The sequence below is a fragment of the Carcharodon carcharias genome, chromosome 20 (genome assembly GCF_017639515.1).
Source record: "Carcharodon carcharias isolate sCarCar2 chromosome 20, sCarCar2.pri, whole genome shotgun sequence".
NCBI lineage: Eukaryota > Metazoa > Chordata > Chondrichthyes > Lamniformes > Lamnidae > Carcharodon > Carcharodon carcharias.
The window spans coordinates 86,622,752-86,638,944 of record NC_054486.1 but is presented as its reverse complement, the minus strand read 5'-3'; the positions used below and the strand labels follow the sequence as shown (position 1 = coordinate 86,638,944).

Sequence of the window (16,193 nt, the reverse complement as noted above, 5' to 3'; positions counted from 1 at the left end):
TTGTATGCCTGACACCACACTTGCTCTATTCGGAACTCAGTAACTGCAGGAGACTCCCAGGAGGACAGTGGAAACACTTTAGGAATGTCCTCAAAGCATCCCTGAAGAGGTCAAGGGAATCTGGCTTGCGACCAACTAAACTGGAGAAGGTTTGATTTAGGAAGGAATTGGACACATCAAAAAACTTTGTCAGGAATGTGCAGACACTAAATCAAGGCGTCGGAAGGAGTGCACAAACCTCCAAACAAACCCATCTACCTAATCCTTCAAGCATCACCTGTCCAACATGTGGCAGAGTCTACAGATTGTGCATTGGATTTATCAGCCATTTCAGATCTGGAATGAAAGCAAGTCATCCTCCATATAATTTGTATTGTATTGGTAGTGTATTGAACAACTTCTCTTTTGTACAATTTGTACTGTGTAATTTGCATTGCTCTCTCAAAACACAAGTTCCTTCTCAACTGTGACACCCATGAATGGTTCATACGGGTAATTGCTGACCCCCTCGATTATGGGAACGGCCTCTGTGAAATCAACCGAACTTGACTACCCCTCCCGCGCGCAGGCAACCTTCCCGGCGCCTTGATTGACGTTGACCGCGACCGCTCAGAATCGCAAGCGGCGTGACGTTACCTCGATTGACACAGCCGCATGACCAATGGAAAAGCGCTTCCGCCCGCTGCCGTCTCGGGCGCGGGGCGGAGTTCACCAATGGGAGGGCAGGAAAGGAGGAGCGGTGGGTGGGACTGTTGGCGTGGACCCGCCCACTTGCCCCCTCCCTTCCCCCCCCTTCCTCCTCCTCCTCCACCGGACCCGCCTCCTCCCCTCCCGCCGCACGGAGCTGGACACAACCCCATATTGGAAATGGACGCGGCTCATCGGTGCTGACACAAAAGGAAGAGGAACACAATAGAGGGGGAAAATATATATATATATGGAAAAAAAAACCACGTCCACCCAAACAGGCACAGCAAGCGCAGGGGGACAGCCGGTGTAGTCGAGGAATGTGACAGTTTATTATTTTTTTTCAATTACAAATCTTATAATCTGCTTCAAGAGGAGGAGGATCCGACCCCCAAAAAAGCCACACGCCGCCCGGTCCGCTCAGCCGGAATTTAATGGGCGCTTGAAGTGAGTGAGTAAGAGGAGAGGAGAGCAGAGCAGAGCGGGACTCCCCCCCCCCCCACCCCGTCCTTTACCCCCCTCCCCTCCCGGACCCTGACCCCCCCCCCCCCCCCCCCCTGCCTACTCTCTGGACAGTGAGTGGACACAAGGCCGGGCTCCCCTGGCAGTGAGCTCGCTCTACTCGGCGCCGGTGAGGAGGAGGTGGGTCAGCCCTGTTCACCCGGGCTGGGGGCTGGGGGCTGGGGGCAGGGGGGTGGGGGTGGTGGTGGACGGGTTGGGGGGGAGAGAGAGAAGGTGGGTGCCTGCCTCTCTGTCTCTCCCTGGGCTGTCGTTCACCGCCGCTTCCCCACTCTATACACACCACCAACCCCCCCCCCACCCCTTTTTCGAGGTGAGGTGACTCGGCTCGGTCGAGAAGGGGGGATATGTCCTCGCCCACCGTCACCACGCCAGTGGAGAAAGTAGACGGATTTTCTCGGAAGTCCGTTCGCAAGACCAAGCAGAAGCGCTCGCAGAGCTCCTCGCAGTACAAGATCCAAGGCAAAGCCGTCGACTTAAACCCCCTGCCTCTGCTGAAAGGTAAGGGCCAGGCCTGCATCATTTCGGTTTTACCCCTTTTATGTGCTTCGGTTCTGGAGGCCACTCAACGAACAGGTCGATAAATTCTGAGCAATCTTAAGCAGTGGGTGTGATCAGAGAAATAACTTTTTGTTTTGAGCTGCTGAAGGGGTTTCGATAACAAAATATAAGAAGGATGGCTGCTGTCCAAGTTCACTTGGGTGTAATTATCCAACTTGGACATTTAAACGTCAATTGGAAGAAGATTAGGAGTCTGCATTCGTCCCTCTTTCCCTTCCCAGCTCCATACTTTTATGGTTAGAGTACTTAAAGCCTCACCGATTGTTCGTTGCAAGTTTTCTGTGCGACTTGCTGTGGTGGGTATTTAAACCTGGATCATCTGTAAAAGACAAGATTGTTCCTTGCCTCCTATCCAGGTGACCCAGCGCCATTGTGTGGTTGCTAAGCTGACAATGACTTCACAGTCCATTCCCTGTTGCTGAAGTAACAAAGGTCTCTAGAGGCAATGACTTTTGTAGCTGTTTTCCTGTGGGGGTGCCAGATTTAAGTAAATGGGTTAGATATAGTTTTCATTTGCTGACTTCTGAGTTGTGTACATTTAACTAAATCAGGTGAGTTATTCTGCTGTCAGTATGCTGCATGCGCAAGTGAACATGGGTATTCTAATTGCCTTCAAAATGCAGTATTTTGCCAAATCTATAGTGGTTTGCCTCCCAAGTCACTTTCAGCTGGCTCTAGTTTAACCTAGACAACTTTCAGTATTGATGGAGCTGGGGTTCTACAGTAAGATTGGATTATTACGGTTCCCCACTGTTGATCCTTATATGAGTGAGGTGTACAGTTCTCATATCCAAGATTGTTTCCGGGAACAAAATGAAAATAAGAAAAGTAAGCCATAGATCGCATTTCATTTAAATTACATACTGCAGTGCATCATATGTAATATGTGGCTAATGAATGCCACACGTTTTCTTAAGATTACTAGTGGTACGACTACGAAAATGCTAAAGATTTTGTAAACATGATAGTTAAAATAAATTGCTTATGCTGATTGGGCAAGTACTGTTCAACAGTTGGTTGTATTTTACTTGCAATGGTGGAAATGTTGTTTGGAAGCATGGTCTACCACATTGTTACTTGGCATTACAATATTTTACTGTTTTTTAATTGCTTATTTTGAATGCTAGCATAGACATGAGAAGTTTGGCTGTCACAGTTTTGATGGAAATTAGTCTATAGCTCTTGTTTAAATTGCTGTTTTATGGTTTAAAAAAAAAACTACGTTTCCACTGTAGGCAGTTTCGATATATAGACAATAATTATTGGTTTATATTGATCTGGTATATCAAACTCATATTTTAAAAAAAAAAATTTCCTCCTTCCCCAGAGTTTACTTCGTCTTTGCGAAGGCACTAGCTTTCAGTGGGTGCTGGCTGTCCTTTAAAAAAAAATTAAAAAGAAACATTTTGTCTAAGGTGCTGTTCTACACTGCCAAATGGTGATTGCTAGTAACCTATTTATTCGTTGATGGGGAGGTGGGGAGAAGGAGGAAGTACTGTGACTGCCAAGCCAAATACTGTCGTCTTACATCCTTTCTGCTAGCTACTACTGAATAATGAGAAAGTACAAACCTGGTTGTTCTTATTTGTGTCACCCTTCTAGCCCAGGGTCACTTAAGGCCAGTTGCTACCATAATTGAGAGCACTTATTTCAGCACAGACTGACGATTGGATCTGGGACATCTTGGTTCTGTATAACTCAGAAGCGATCAAGTGTCTTTACCCAGAAAGCAATTTTTCAAATTGGGGGAAAAATGTTAGTAAAAAATGATGCAAAATAAATGTAGTAAGTGCACTTGCTGCAAACTAATTAATTAGAATAGGATTTTCCCTTTGCAGGACACTTGCTAACACGTGACTTTTTTAACCAGCAGTGCAGTACTGCCTGAACTTGAAAATCCGCAAGTGCTATTAAATATAACTTTACAATTAGTCCTTAGGAATCTTGACTTAGAAAGCATTTTCTTCACTTCAGCTCCTTCCGAAAAGCAGAACACCTCTCTGTCTTATGTTTGATTTTAGGTTTCATTGGTCCAGTTGTTGGTATGAGACAGTACAATAGTAAAGACCTCTCGAAAGTAGAGGGCATATTTCAATTGAATGCTTCGATTGACTACCAAATCATGAGTGCAGTTCGATTAATTTACATCCAACATCTGAATCCTGAAATTATTACTGCTTTAAATTCTTCATGATGATATTGATAATAAATGCACCGTAATTTTTCTCAACCAGTTAGTTTCAGTTTAGAGACCATCTAGCTTCTGAAAAGACTGATTATATTCATATTGTATAATGCTGTTCCAATTAGGCATGACATGGAAAGTGTGATGATGCACCCATCCTTCATTATAAATACAATTATAGTAATACTTTGCATGCTGTGATTTTGCAATATTCAATTTACCAAAGCATTAAAAGTAAGTGTCAACTGTTTTTCATTGCTTTCTTCTCGGTTTTTCGAACTATTTGCATGTTTAGTTGTTTTGTTTTCCCATATCCTATGTTGCTGTTCTTGTCTCCAGTCATAACTTTTCTAGGCAAAGCATATTCTTAAAGAATAATCTTATTACCGAGAAAATTCTAGGTGAAGGACAATGGATTACAGTACAGATCGGCACCAAGGCTGAAAATCATGAGACACAAAGTGAGGTATATTTAGAGTTAGTGATTAATCCTATAGGTTGTAGAAGAAAAAGGCTGAGAGGGGTAAGTAGTGGTAGGGTGATGCCAAGCCTGGCAGGTTGTAGTGGCACTGGGGTCCTGTTGTATTGTCCTTTCTGTGCACCAATTGAGATTAGCTAACTCTGCATAAACCAGAGGTGAAACTTGGCTGGTTTACACACCTGAGGCACCCGAATAACCACATCAGGAGAACCAGTGTTGAACTTTCCACCTTTCCTGCAAGAAGGATAAATTTTCTAGTACTGTGTCAGTTTGGCAGAGTGAAAATATTTAATGTACTGTTAATGTCTCCACTCTTCTTGGAATTGATTGATTGTAACTTTGCCTTAGTTATATGACATATTAGTTGGGGCATGATTACTCATAAAAAAAAATACTTTTTCTGAATTTTTCATTATCGGATTTACATAGAATAAATTTAAATCTTATTGGTTGTTTTCTTTAGCCGTGCAGTGCTTTATGATGTCAACCTGTTGTCTCCAGTTTGTGTTACACATAGGGTAGAACATGGGAGCCTCCAATTGGTCAGACCACATCTTAACTCCTGCCTTCAGTTCAGGTCACTGCACCTCAGGAAGAGTATGTTGTCCTTGAAGGGTGTGCAATGCAGATTCAGCAGAATGATACTGAGGTTTAGAGGGTTAACTTATGAGGACAGGTTGCATGAATTTGACTTATACAGCCTTTAAAGAAGATTGAGGGATGCTCTGATCCAGCTATGATATTACCCCAAACACCATGAACCCTTATCTTGCCTATTAATCTTTTGGCTGGCACCTTATCAAATGCATTTTCAAAACCCATGCATACTACTTCCACTGGTTCCCCTTTATCTACCCTACTAGTTACATCTTAAAAATACTCTTAATAAATTTGTCAGACACACAAAGAGTAAAAGTCTTGAGGGTTCACTCCCAAAATGCTGTGGCTGCTAGGACACTTAGGAGCTTTCAGCTATCTGAGATAAATTTTTGTTAGGAACAGGTATCTTGAGTGAAGGTGTAAAGATTGTGGGTGAAGAGCTGGAGAAAGTGAGTAATTTCAAGCACCTGGGGTCAATGATGGCAGAAGATGGAAGTATGGAAATTTATGCAATGGATTAGTTCTGGTTGGAGTAGTTGGAAAAGTGCAGTGGAGTGTTAATTGATAGAGAAAAGTATCACTGAAACTGAAAGGAAGAATCTACAAGGCAGTTCTGAGACTGGCCTTGTTATATAGTACAGAAACTAGGGCAACATCAAGAAGAGAGGAGCGACTGGATATTAATGAATGCAGATGCTGAGATGGATGTGTGGAGTAACGAGAAAATACAAAATCAGGAACGAGCACAACAGGGGGCCAGTGAAGATTGTGGAAGCATTGAAGAAAGTAGCTGAGAAGAGATTGAAATGATCTGTTCATCTGATATGGAGAAAGAGAGGAAATGTGGTGTGGCGAGTGATGGAGATGGAAGGAGGAGAAGAGGAATGCCTAAGACCAGATGGAAAGATATGGTGGCGAGAGACTCAAATGTAGTGAGATTGGATGATGAATGGGTGATAGAGAAGGCGATCACCCAGCATTTTGGCTGCCCCAAGTAAAACTGGAGAAGCCAGAAGAAAGTGGTATCAAGGGAAATAGAGTAAAGGAAGGTAAGTTGTAATGTAGATAAATCAAGTTCTAACTGAATGGCAGCGCAGGTTTGAGGGGCTGAATGGCATCCTCTACTTTGTGTTTCTATGTTCGCCTTTAGTCTTTTTAAAAACTCATGTCTTCTTATCAAACATTAACAGGTTTTTAGACTCAGCATAATCTATCTTTCTTGCTGTCAGCTGGATTTTAGAGGATAGTGAAAGGCAATTAAACTGATTAAACATTATGCTGCTAACCATTGGGATACCCCTTTGACATTTCAGGAAGTTTGTTTTCTGGTACCGAAATTTGTTTAATCAGTGAGGGTAGTTTTCTCATTGTAAACCATGTTCACAATGGCAGATGAAGAAATGGTCATGTTTTTTCTTCTCTCCCACCCTTGCAGAAATACTGAAATATAAAGCTTTTTGTTTTTTGCGGCCAAAGGTTAGTTAGCTGACCAAATGGGTCATTAAGCTTGCCTGCTTTCAGCTAATCAAATAGTTTAGATTTGATAATAGCCCTCAATTACAGTTCCAGAAATGAAATTTGTCTCTTAGCTTCAAAACCAGAAGTCATTCATCTTTTACAAAGGCAACATTAAGGGTTCAATCATGCAAGTAAGCAGGCCTTCACAGTGGTGCCCTATGCTGGCAAGCAACTCCATCTGCAGGCGCTGCACAATTACCTATCACAATTAAATTCTTCCTTTCTCTATTGCAAATGTAATCCTTGCACAACACTGATCAAATGAAGTAAACCACTGATGGAAAATTCTTCCTTGTTTCCCATTCCAACACCGGTGAGTGTTCTTTCAGCTGACATGCAATGCCCTCTGGTAGTCCTTTTCCCACAATTCTCAGACTTTCCACTGCCCCCCCCTTATTTCCAAATACCTAATAAACCTTCATTGCTAGCAGCCTCCCAGTACCTCACTGATGTATGAGGCAATGAGTATCAGTAGGCTACTTAACTGTGGAAGAATCACAGCCCTGTTCTCACATGTGCATACTTTCTAGCAGGAGTCAATAGCAATATGCAGTGGTAATTTGGCTTTATTTTCCCCTCACTTCACTGAGGCCTTTTTTTCATTTTCCAGATTTGGATGACACTGGCAAGGTCGCTCTTATTACTAAACCATAGTTGTCCAGATTGTGATTTTTTTTCTCTCTCTACAAATGACTAGCATGCAAGGCCTCATCTAAGGGTGTTAGCAATCAGTCCCACAATGTACACAAGAATCATGTGTCGGTCAGACTCTAGAGGAGTACCAGTTTGCCTTCACAGGTTCACTTACTTCCCTGAAGAACATTTGTGAACCAGTTTTGGATTTTATGACAATCTGACGGCTCTTAAGATTATATTTCCTTGTGCTAGGCCAAACTACCAGATACATTGAATTTCTAATTCACAACTTGCCATGGAGGGATTTGAACAGATTTGGTAGTGCAGTACTATAACCACTACATAACTATCACTGTAGATGCAACTGTCGCAGGGTAATTGTTGAAGTGGCTGCAATCAGTTAATAGCACAGACTGAAGATGAACCACAGCACCCCGCCTAGTCTTTTTGCATTGGTATCATACCATGTGGTACCTCCCCTCAAAGTCATGCCTGGAGTTTGATATCTGCAGCAGTTCTGGCTCTAGCCTGTGGAATAATAAATTCAGTTGTGACAATCACCATTGGAAAAATATATTAGATTGCCGATTGCTTGTAGCAGTATGGGGCTGTTGCAGTAAAGAAATTTACTACAAATCAATAACAAATTGACAAAAGTGAGGGAATCAAAAAGCCAACATCAGCCACCTTTGTTTTTGATGTAGCCTGCTCCGTTTTAATGGTGGGTTGCTGTTATTGATTTGTAAGTAATTTCATCCTGATTAATTTTCAGATCTCAAACAAAAAATGACGTTGTGCATTTTTGTCTATTGAGCATTTTAATAATGTCAATGCAATGGCAGGATGGAGTGATGCTCAAGGCTAATGCAGTTGGTGATTGTTTTAGGATGAGACGTGCAGTGCTAACTGAATGTATTAACTATATTAATGGTTTCAAATACCATAGCCCAATGTGATGCCTAAAATATCTGAATTGTCACTCATGTGTTGCTCTTTGGTACATTCTTGAAATGCTGTAGAAGAACAAGAATATTTATCATTGACAGCCTTGAAAATGTAATTTAATAATTTGTTTGGCATAATGTATTTAACGGATAAACAGACTGAAGGGGACTCCTAGTTTTGAATGTGACAATAACTATAGAGGAGTTTCCAATAGCATTGTCCAGGTGTATGTCATCACTTTGTGTTACTGCAAGTAATCAATGGAAAAAGGTAATTGAAAAATATTATTAATTTTTAGTATCTTTTTTATGTTTGAATTAAAAAAGCACTTCTCCAAAAAATGTTGTTTGCTTGTGTGTTGATCCTTCGATAGCGCTTGCAAACTGTAATTTGTGAGCTCACCACAGCTGCATAGCGATATCTGCCAACTAGTTACTCAAGGTTAGGTGTATTTGAAGTTTTTTCAAAAAAATAGGATCAAGTATACCTTGTGGACTTTATAAAATCATCTTTTAGTTTTTATAGAAGTGTTAATGATGCTACTAGAAGTAGATGAAATGCTGTCTTGAAACGAGTAATGTTTGTTTGAAAAATGTTTTGTAATTCATATATTCTACATCAACTATTTCTCCTGTTTAGAAACGTTTACAAAGAATGGATTATGGGGAGCAAGAAAAAGTTTTATTTGTGTGTTCTAGTTCTAGTCTCCATCCTTTAGTGCTGGCTGACTGTTTCATAGACAATGATAATGCCTTGCATAGTAAGTGGAGAAGTGGGGTGGCTGAACCTGATGCTGTGTTCATATGTATTTATTTCAATAGTGGTCACAAATAGAATGGGAATGCTGACAGAACTACTTCCCCATCTTTCCCCCTCAAATTTGTTTTATGTTGAGCATCACACCGAATCTGTGACACATAAAACAAGTCATTTGGCCCAAATAGTCTATGCCAGTATTTATACTTTGTGATAAAAACAAAAAAACTGCGGATGCTGGAAATCCAAAACAAAAACAGAATTACCTGGAAAAACTCAGCAGGTCTGGCAGCATCGGCGGAGAAGAAAAGAGTTGACGTTTCGAGTCCTCATGACCCTTCGACAGAACTTGCGTTCAAGTCCAAGAAAGAGTTGAAATATAAGCTGGTTTAAGGTGTGTGTGTGGGGGGCGGAGAGATAGAGAGACAAAGAGGTGGGGGGGGGGGGGGGGGGGGCGGTGTGGTTGTAGGGACAAACAAGCAGTGATAGAAGCAGATCATCAAAAGATGTCAACGACAATAGTACAATAGAACACATAGGTGTTAAAATTAAAGTTGGTGATATTATCTAAACGAATGTGCTAATTAAGAATGGATGGTAGGGCACTCAAGGTATAGCTCTAGTGGGTTTTTTTTTATATAATGGAAATAGGTGGGAAAAGGAAAATCTTTATAACTTATTGGAAAAAAAAGGGAAGGGGGAAACAGAAAGGGGGTGGGGATGGGGGAGGGAGCTTACGGAGCTTTAGGTCGTAAGCTCCCTCCCCCATCCCCACTCCCTTTCTGTTTCCCCCTTCCCTTTTTTTTCCAATAAGTTATAAAGATTTTCCTTTTCCCACCTATTTCCATTATATAAAAAAAAACCCACTAGAGCTATACCTTGAGTGCCCTACCATCCATTCTTAATTAGCACATTCGTTTAGATAATATCACCAACTTTAATTTTAACACCTATGTGTTCTATTGTACTATTGTCGTTGACATCTTTTGATGATCTGCTTCTATCACTGCTTGTTTGTCCCTACAACCACCCCCCCCCCCCCCCCCCCCCCCCACCTCTTTGTCTCTCTATCTCTTCGCCCCCCACACACACACCTTAAACCAGCTTATATTTCAACTCTTTCTTGGACTTGAACGCAAGTTCTGTCGAAGGGTCATGAGGACTCGAAACGTCAACTCTTCTCCGCCGATGCTGCCAGACCTGCTGAGTTTTTCCAGGTAATTCTGTTTTTGTTTTATACTTTGTGAGCCTCTTTGCCCTCTACATCTCTTCCCATTCTGCTAATCCCTCATGTATGCATCTTAAATTCTTCAATGCAGCCTGTTTTAATTACTCAGTACCACCATCTCACCACTCCCTATGTAAAGAAATTCCTAATCTTTCTTTGATCTGTTAGTGGTTGCTATATTATTTATGCTCCCTTGTTTTGGATTTGCCCACAACTTCCAATCAAATGCCTTCATATGGGTAAAGGCCCTCTATGGGGTCTGCACCCTGCTCAATTGTACCTGATAATTGCATCCACTTAAGGATGTAAATATTCTTGTAAACCTTTTCTGCACTTTCTCCAGTGCTTCAATACCCTGTTTGTAATGTTGAGATCTGAACTGCACACAGTACGCTGTGATCTAATCAGATTCCTTCCACATGATTTTAACATTAATCCCCTTTTTTTGATTTCTTTTCTGTTTTCCTCTAGAAGTAAATGTTTCTTGTATTTTGTTCTCCAATTCCAACATTTGTGCCTGTGTTCATTTTTAAATTCAGCACAGCCTGATCTAACTTTATCAGTCACCTGTGTAGCTGGTCCATTACAGTTTGTGTAATGGGAATCTCTTTAAATGCTCCTGGGATGTTTGGTGGGTCTGGTGTCTGAACTCGTGAGTTATGTGAAAGAAATTTGGGTGGCAAATTAGCTATTCCAGTATCAGTAGAACCAGAGTCAGGGTCCCACTTGAGCCAGGCACCTGAGGAAAGACAGCATATTCAAAATTCCGAGCAGTAATCAGGAATGGGACATCATGCACCAAGCCATTATGCTGGATAACTGAGCTTTGAATTGGCAATGCTCCCAAGATAATGCATGATCTTAATTGATCTAAGATATCTCCTTTGCCAATATGATAGCGTTATTTTTAAAATGTTCTTTCAAGCTTAATTTTTTCTTTGGATTTTCATCTGGTCCACCTCCCCCTCCTGCATTTTTTAAGCCAACCGTAAGAGTGGTGTAGTGCTGCCATAGGTTAATATTTGTGCGCATATGTTCTCTTCTGATAGTCTGGGTGGGATCAGAAATAACTGGAAATTCCCTTACGTCATGTTGCACTATGGGCTAGAGTATTATGCAAATGAGAAATTCCTGATTGTAAGCTTTGTGTAAAAATGTGGTGAGTACAGGAATTGTGATCACTAATCCATCAGAGGGGTGGCTTGTGAAACTTGTACATATTAAATTGATGTTAGTCAGATATTACCTAATTGAGTGTGCTGAACTGAACTGTCAGATTTCCTTTGTGGATTAAATTCTCTTACCCAGAATTACAACAGGATGTGTATTAATGTGGGCTGAGGAATATGGTAGCAAATTTGCAACTAAACTGAATTTTAGGTTTCAACAGCAAAATAAATTAAGGTAAAGTGCAAGGCGGTATTGGATGCATTTCATTTGAAAACTACCACCTTGAGAACAGCCTTCGAAGTGCTCCATGCTAGTTGCACTTAAGGTGGTCTCTTAACTGAAGCAATGGGAACCTCAGAAATATCCTAGAGACAACATTTGTGTGTCACAAAATTACAAGGTAGTAGTTTCTGTTTGCACTGTAGTTGGTTTGTATTGTTGAATATTAGAATCATTCACTAAGTATAGCATACTCCCATTGCAAGTACAATTGCCTACTGCAATTAAAAATAATTAATTATTGCCTTCACTTAAGGAGTCTGTCTTTGCTTTTAAAAAAATAAACATTTGAAAATGTGCTGTTTTTCTATTTACAGTATTAGGACGATTTTGAAGACTGATTTTAGATTGTAGTCTTAAATAGATACTGTTAAACCAAAACCTGAAGAATATAGGCTTTGAGTGAGTGAAAATTTGGCTGTAGTGTGCTGAATAAAAATTATAACAAATTTTCAGTACCTTGATCGTACGATGAATTATTGTAAGCATAATCTGAGCAAGTGAATTGGGCCCTCTGCTACATGGATGTTTTACAATGAACCAAAGTGTGTGTGTGTGTATATACACTTTGCCTCCATTTTTGTTTGCCTCTCAGTAGTGGAAGGTTGTGCTGTGGTAAGGTGCCATTGTTGCTGCCTGCTATCTGATACCAAGTCAACATTCTTCACCTGTTTTCAGGGTATTCAACTTTGGGGCACAATAATGAGCCTGATCTCACCCTTGCCCATTATCTACATATATTTTCCACTGGGGTTACTAGCTATTAATAAGGAATGCAAAACCTGGCAAGGATTTTGGTTTCCTTGCACTCCAGCTGAGATGTAATTAATTTAACACATGCTTCTGGTTTGTGTGGCTCACTGCCACATAAGGTTGTACCTTTATTCATCAGAGGAATGTGAAGATGTGTTCAGTCTGTAGTTCTTTTAACTCATTTTAGAGCTATAGATTACATAATAAAGACTTGTGGAATATTTGTATCTTAGGTGGTGTAACATGATGTAGAAATATTGGAACTGTAGTAAATGTTAAAGTATTGCATACCTTTTTGTATAAGTATTATGAATATATGTTGATAAAATAAGACTTTATTCAAAATTTTCAATTCCGTGTAGACTGTGAAATGAATATTTGCATGTATAATATGGAATTATGTTGGTAATATTCTTATGAACTGTTTATTTTCTTCACTGAAGCAGTTCTTTATTTCATTGCCTAATCTAGGATACAGAGAAATACTGTGGTGACCGTGTTCGCAGAATTGAATTTCTTGTAAAAAAATTGCAAACTCCACAATCACTAACACAAATGGAATTAGGAAATACCTGACTAACATCAATTTAATATGTACAAATTTCACAAGCCAATCCTCTCATGGGTTAGTGATCACAATTTCTGTACTGAGCACATTTTTACGCAGTGAATTTACCTCCTTTACATAATACTACACAAGCCCGCAGTGCAATATGATATAAGGGAATGGAATTTTACAGAAAGTGCTATGAGTGGATTGTCACGACTGACTGGGGATAGTGCGCTGTAATACTAAGCCCCACTGCTCCCTGAGCCATGACAAATGTGAAAAGTTTATTCAACCCACCTAATTGTTTAATTTGGGTTAACAGAATACAAGCAGAATACAGGTTTGTAAACTTAATGAGTAAATAACTTTTTATTGAACAAATTGCCTTTAACCAGTAGCAAAAGAAAGAAATATGAACTGCTAATTTCTAGTTCTATAACCTAAACTCTGCCTCATGTTAATCCCTATACACACACATACATGACACACAAGATCCACAAAAACATGGATTTTAAGGGTGGGATAAAATAGTTCAGTAGCACAAATTCTAGAGTACATGATTCGATGGGTTGATTTTGATCAATGTCTACCAAGTTCCTTTCAGTTCTTTGTTGATGATGAGGTGGCCTTCTAGCACTTTGTCTTTAGTTCACTGAGCACTTGCCTTTCAATGTTTCCAACAGTGATTTTCCCCTTTGCCTCTTGACAGAGAGAGAGCAGGTTATAGAGATATAAGGAGAAAAAGCCAGCTAGCTATTGTGGAATTACTCGAATCCTACACACACAGGAGCAAGAGGTTTTAGGCCATTTTCCTTTCAGGTGAGGAGCTAATCTGCTGCACTGCTCTCACACAGACCTTGGTCACCTGGCCAGGAGCCATTAAAAACATTGTTGTCAGGCAGTTCCCCATTAGACCAGATGCTTCCTCAGCACCATCCTGTTTTTCATGACACACTCTGTTCCAGGGCAGCAACATTGTATATAACCTCACACTGTTCCAATAGGCATGTCCTTCAAACTGCAGCCATTGTAATTTTAATCCACAGCCCAAGAGAAATAAAAAGGTATGTTCCTTACAGTATCACATACAGCATATTGGTCGAGTTGCGGGTTGCTCACTTTAATTTGTGGGCATGAAAGCTGCCCATTATACTTGTGAATTCAAGGCAGTAACAAACTGCCACAACTGGGATTTGTTTACATTTTCTATTGCATCTTCAATATTATTATAATTGTTAGAAGGCAACCAGTTTTGGACTTTAAACTCCTCACTGACATACTCCTCACTGACATGTACAATGTATGTTGAGATTTTGCAATATTAATTTTGATTAAATTTGTCTTATTAAATTTACTTGTTTCTACTTAGCATTACGAATTACCAATTAATAGATATAAGGAATGTGCTTGACCAGAAAAGACCATTGCAGTCCCAAAGTAGATCTTTAATGCAATTACTTTTAAGGTTAATTAATGATCCAACTGTCTACGTAACAAGCAAGTAATTGATATGAAATATTGTTACGAGTGGTCCACAGGTGGGGTTTCCCCAATTTATGATCCTGGACAAGGTACCCCAAATTGCTGTGCTCCTGGATGAGGAGGGATGAACAGATTCTCCTTTTTTTTCAACCCCCTTGGTTGCTTGCAACAAGGTTAAAGAGGATCCTTTCTCTTGTGGATATCTATTCCCAGTCCAAATTTACTTGTCTTAAAAGGAGCCAATTTAACCAGGCTTTATTGAGTTAGAGTGAGTTTATTAGTTATTAAACATGAGAAAAAATAATAAAACCACAGCACAGATTATAAATGAGAAATTGAGCCCAAAAATGAAAATTAATAAGTTATACGAATCAGGCTTTGGTTGGTGGAACGTTGCGCCGTTAAGTTGGGTGATTCTGGGAGAGCTGACTTTGGCAGTTGAGCAGTGGGTTTGGAGATTCTTGGTTCTGCAGGTTAACTGAAAGGAATTATCCTGTTTCCTTTTTGACTGTGCTGAAGGTAAGACAAGTCAGCAAAGCCGATCCAAGAGAGAGGGCTTTTTTTACCTGCAAACGCAGGGATGCCTAGTCGATGTTCTTCAGCTATGACCTTCACAGCACACCCTCGCACACCATGCCTGGAACACTAAAACTTGCACATGCAGGCCAGGGTTGCAGTTGATTTTTGACCCCTTTTCTTCTGTATTCCTGGAAGGGAAAAACAAACATGCCTTTCGCCTAGAAACTGTTTCCTTTCAACTCAGTTCATGTCCACAGTCTGGCCTATAACTCTCAGGAGATGGTTTCTGCTGAGGTGATAACCAACCTTCATTATCTCTGCAACCGCAGGAGATTAAGTTCAGTTTTTGCATTGCATATTTTCCTTTGAAGTGTCTCTGAATTAGGCCTTGACACCTCTTTTATATGCGATATTCCATTCTCTGGACTAGTTGGTCAAGTGTAACCCACATAGGAATTTTCCAGCAAGTGGTTACTTTACAGTTTCAGCCAGCCTTTGCTTGTATGTCCTTTTTAAAAAGCACGTCTTCCTTTAAAAAGTTCAATATACCCGTAAGTAATTCTGGCTATGGTCTGCTGTCATGGTAATATTAGCGCTATTTAGACTTTGTAAATATATTACTGTTGACCAGACTCCCAAACCATATATTTAACAGGATACATTTAGCCTATTTCAATTATTGAGCTTTGAAATTCATATTTTGCTGTTAGATGATTGCACCTTTGGTGTGTGAGCTGAGTTTTGCTTTCTCTCACATAGATGTTCTGCTGGAAATTACTTAAACTAGTAGATTATAATACTTTGTACACAGAATGTTAAAATCAGGGAAGGAGCAAATATTGAGAAACAATACAGGAGAAGTTGGACCTTTTAGGAAATAGAACTAATAGAAGGCAAATACAGCTCAGTGTAGAGTTATGTAAAATAATTAGATTTAGAGAAACCAAATTAGGGTGTTATGCCAATTGAAGTGTTCAGGTAGGAAAAGGATTTGGGGTTGTTGTGGACAAGTTCTAGTGCAAATATCTAAGCAAGACATTGGGTTGCATGAGCAGAAATATAAAATATAAACTAAAAGAGAGAATTCTATTTGAAGCATTGGTTAGACTCGGGTAATGTGGACAACAAACTATGAGGGATTTTAGATACCGTTGTGGCTTAGAAGTAGCACAGTTACCTAAGTCAGCAGCTTGTGTTCAAACCCCATTCAAAGATCTGAGCGCATAATTTAGGCTGAGATTTCATGGAAGGAGTGCTGTAATGTTGGGAGGTGTTGTTTCCAAATGTGGCATAAACCTGTCTGCCCTCATGTAGATAAAAAGAT

The 16,193-nt window shown here is 40.2% G+C and overlaps 1 protein-coding gene across 6 annotated transcripts in view; it reads left to right on the top strand.

Moving 5' to 3' along the window:
- The first annotated feature begins 1,384 nt into the window (after window positions 1-1,384).
- LOC121292435 (serine/threonine-protein phosphatase 2A 56 kDa regulatory subunit epsilon isoform) overlaps window positions 1,385-16,193 on the top strand; it is a 96,117-nt gene continuing 81,308 nt past the window's right edge. For 4 of the 6 annotated variants that reach the window (XM_041214342.1, XM_041214339.1, XM_041214341.1 and 1 more), the window contains exon 1: window positions 1,385-1,707. In XM_041214342.1, coding sequence (XP_041070276.1) covers window positions 1,554-1,707 — 154 coding nt within the window. In that variant the 5' untranslated portion in view covers window positions 1,385-1,553. The remainder of the gene's footprint in view (window positions 1,708-16,193) is intronic. The other 2 variants (XM_041214340.1, XM_041214343.1) reach the window with 2 other exon arrangements.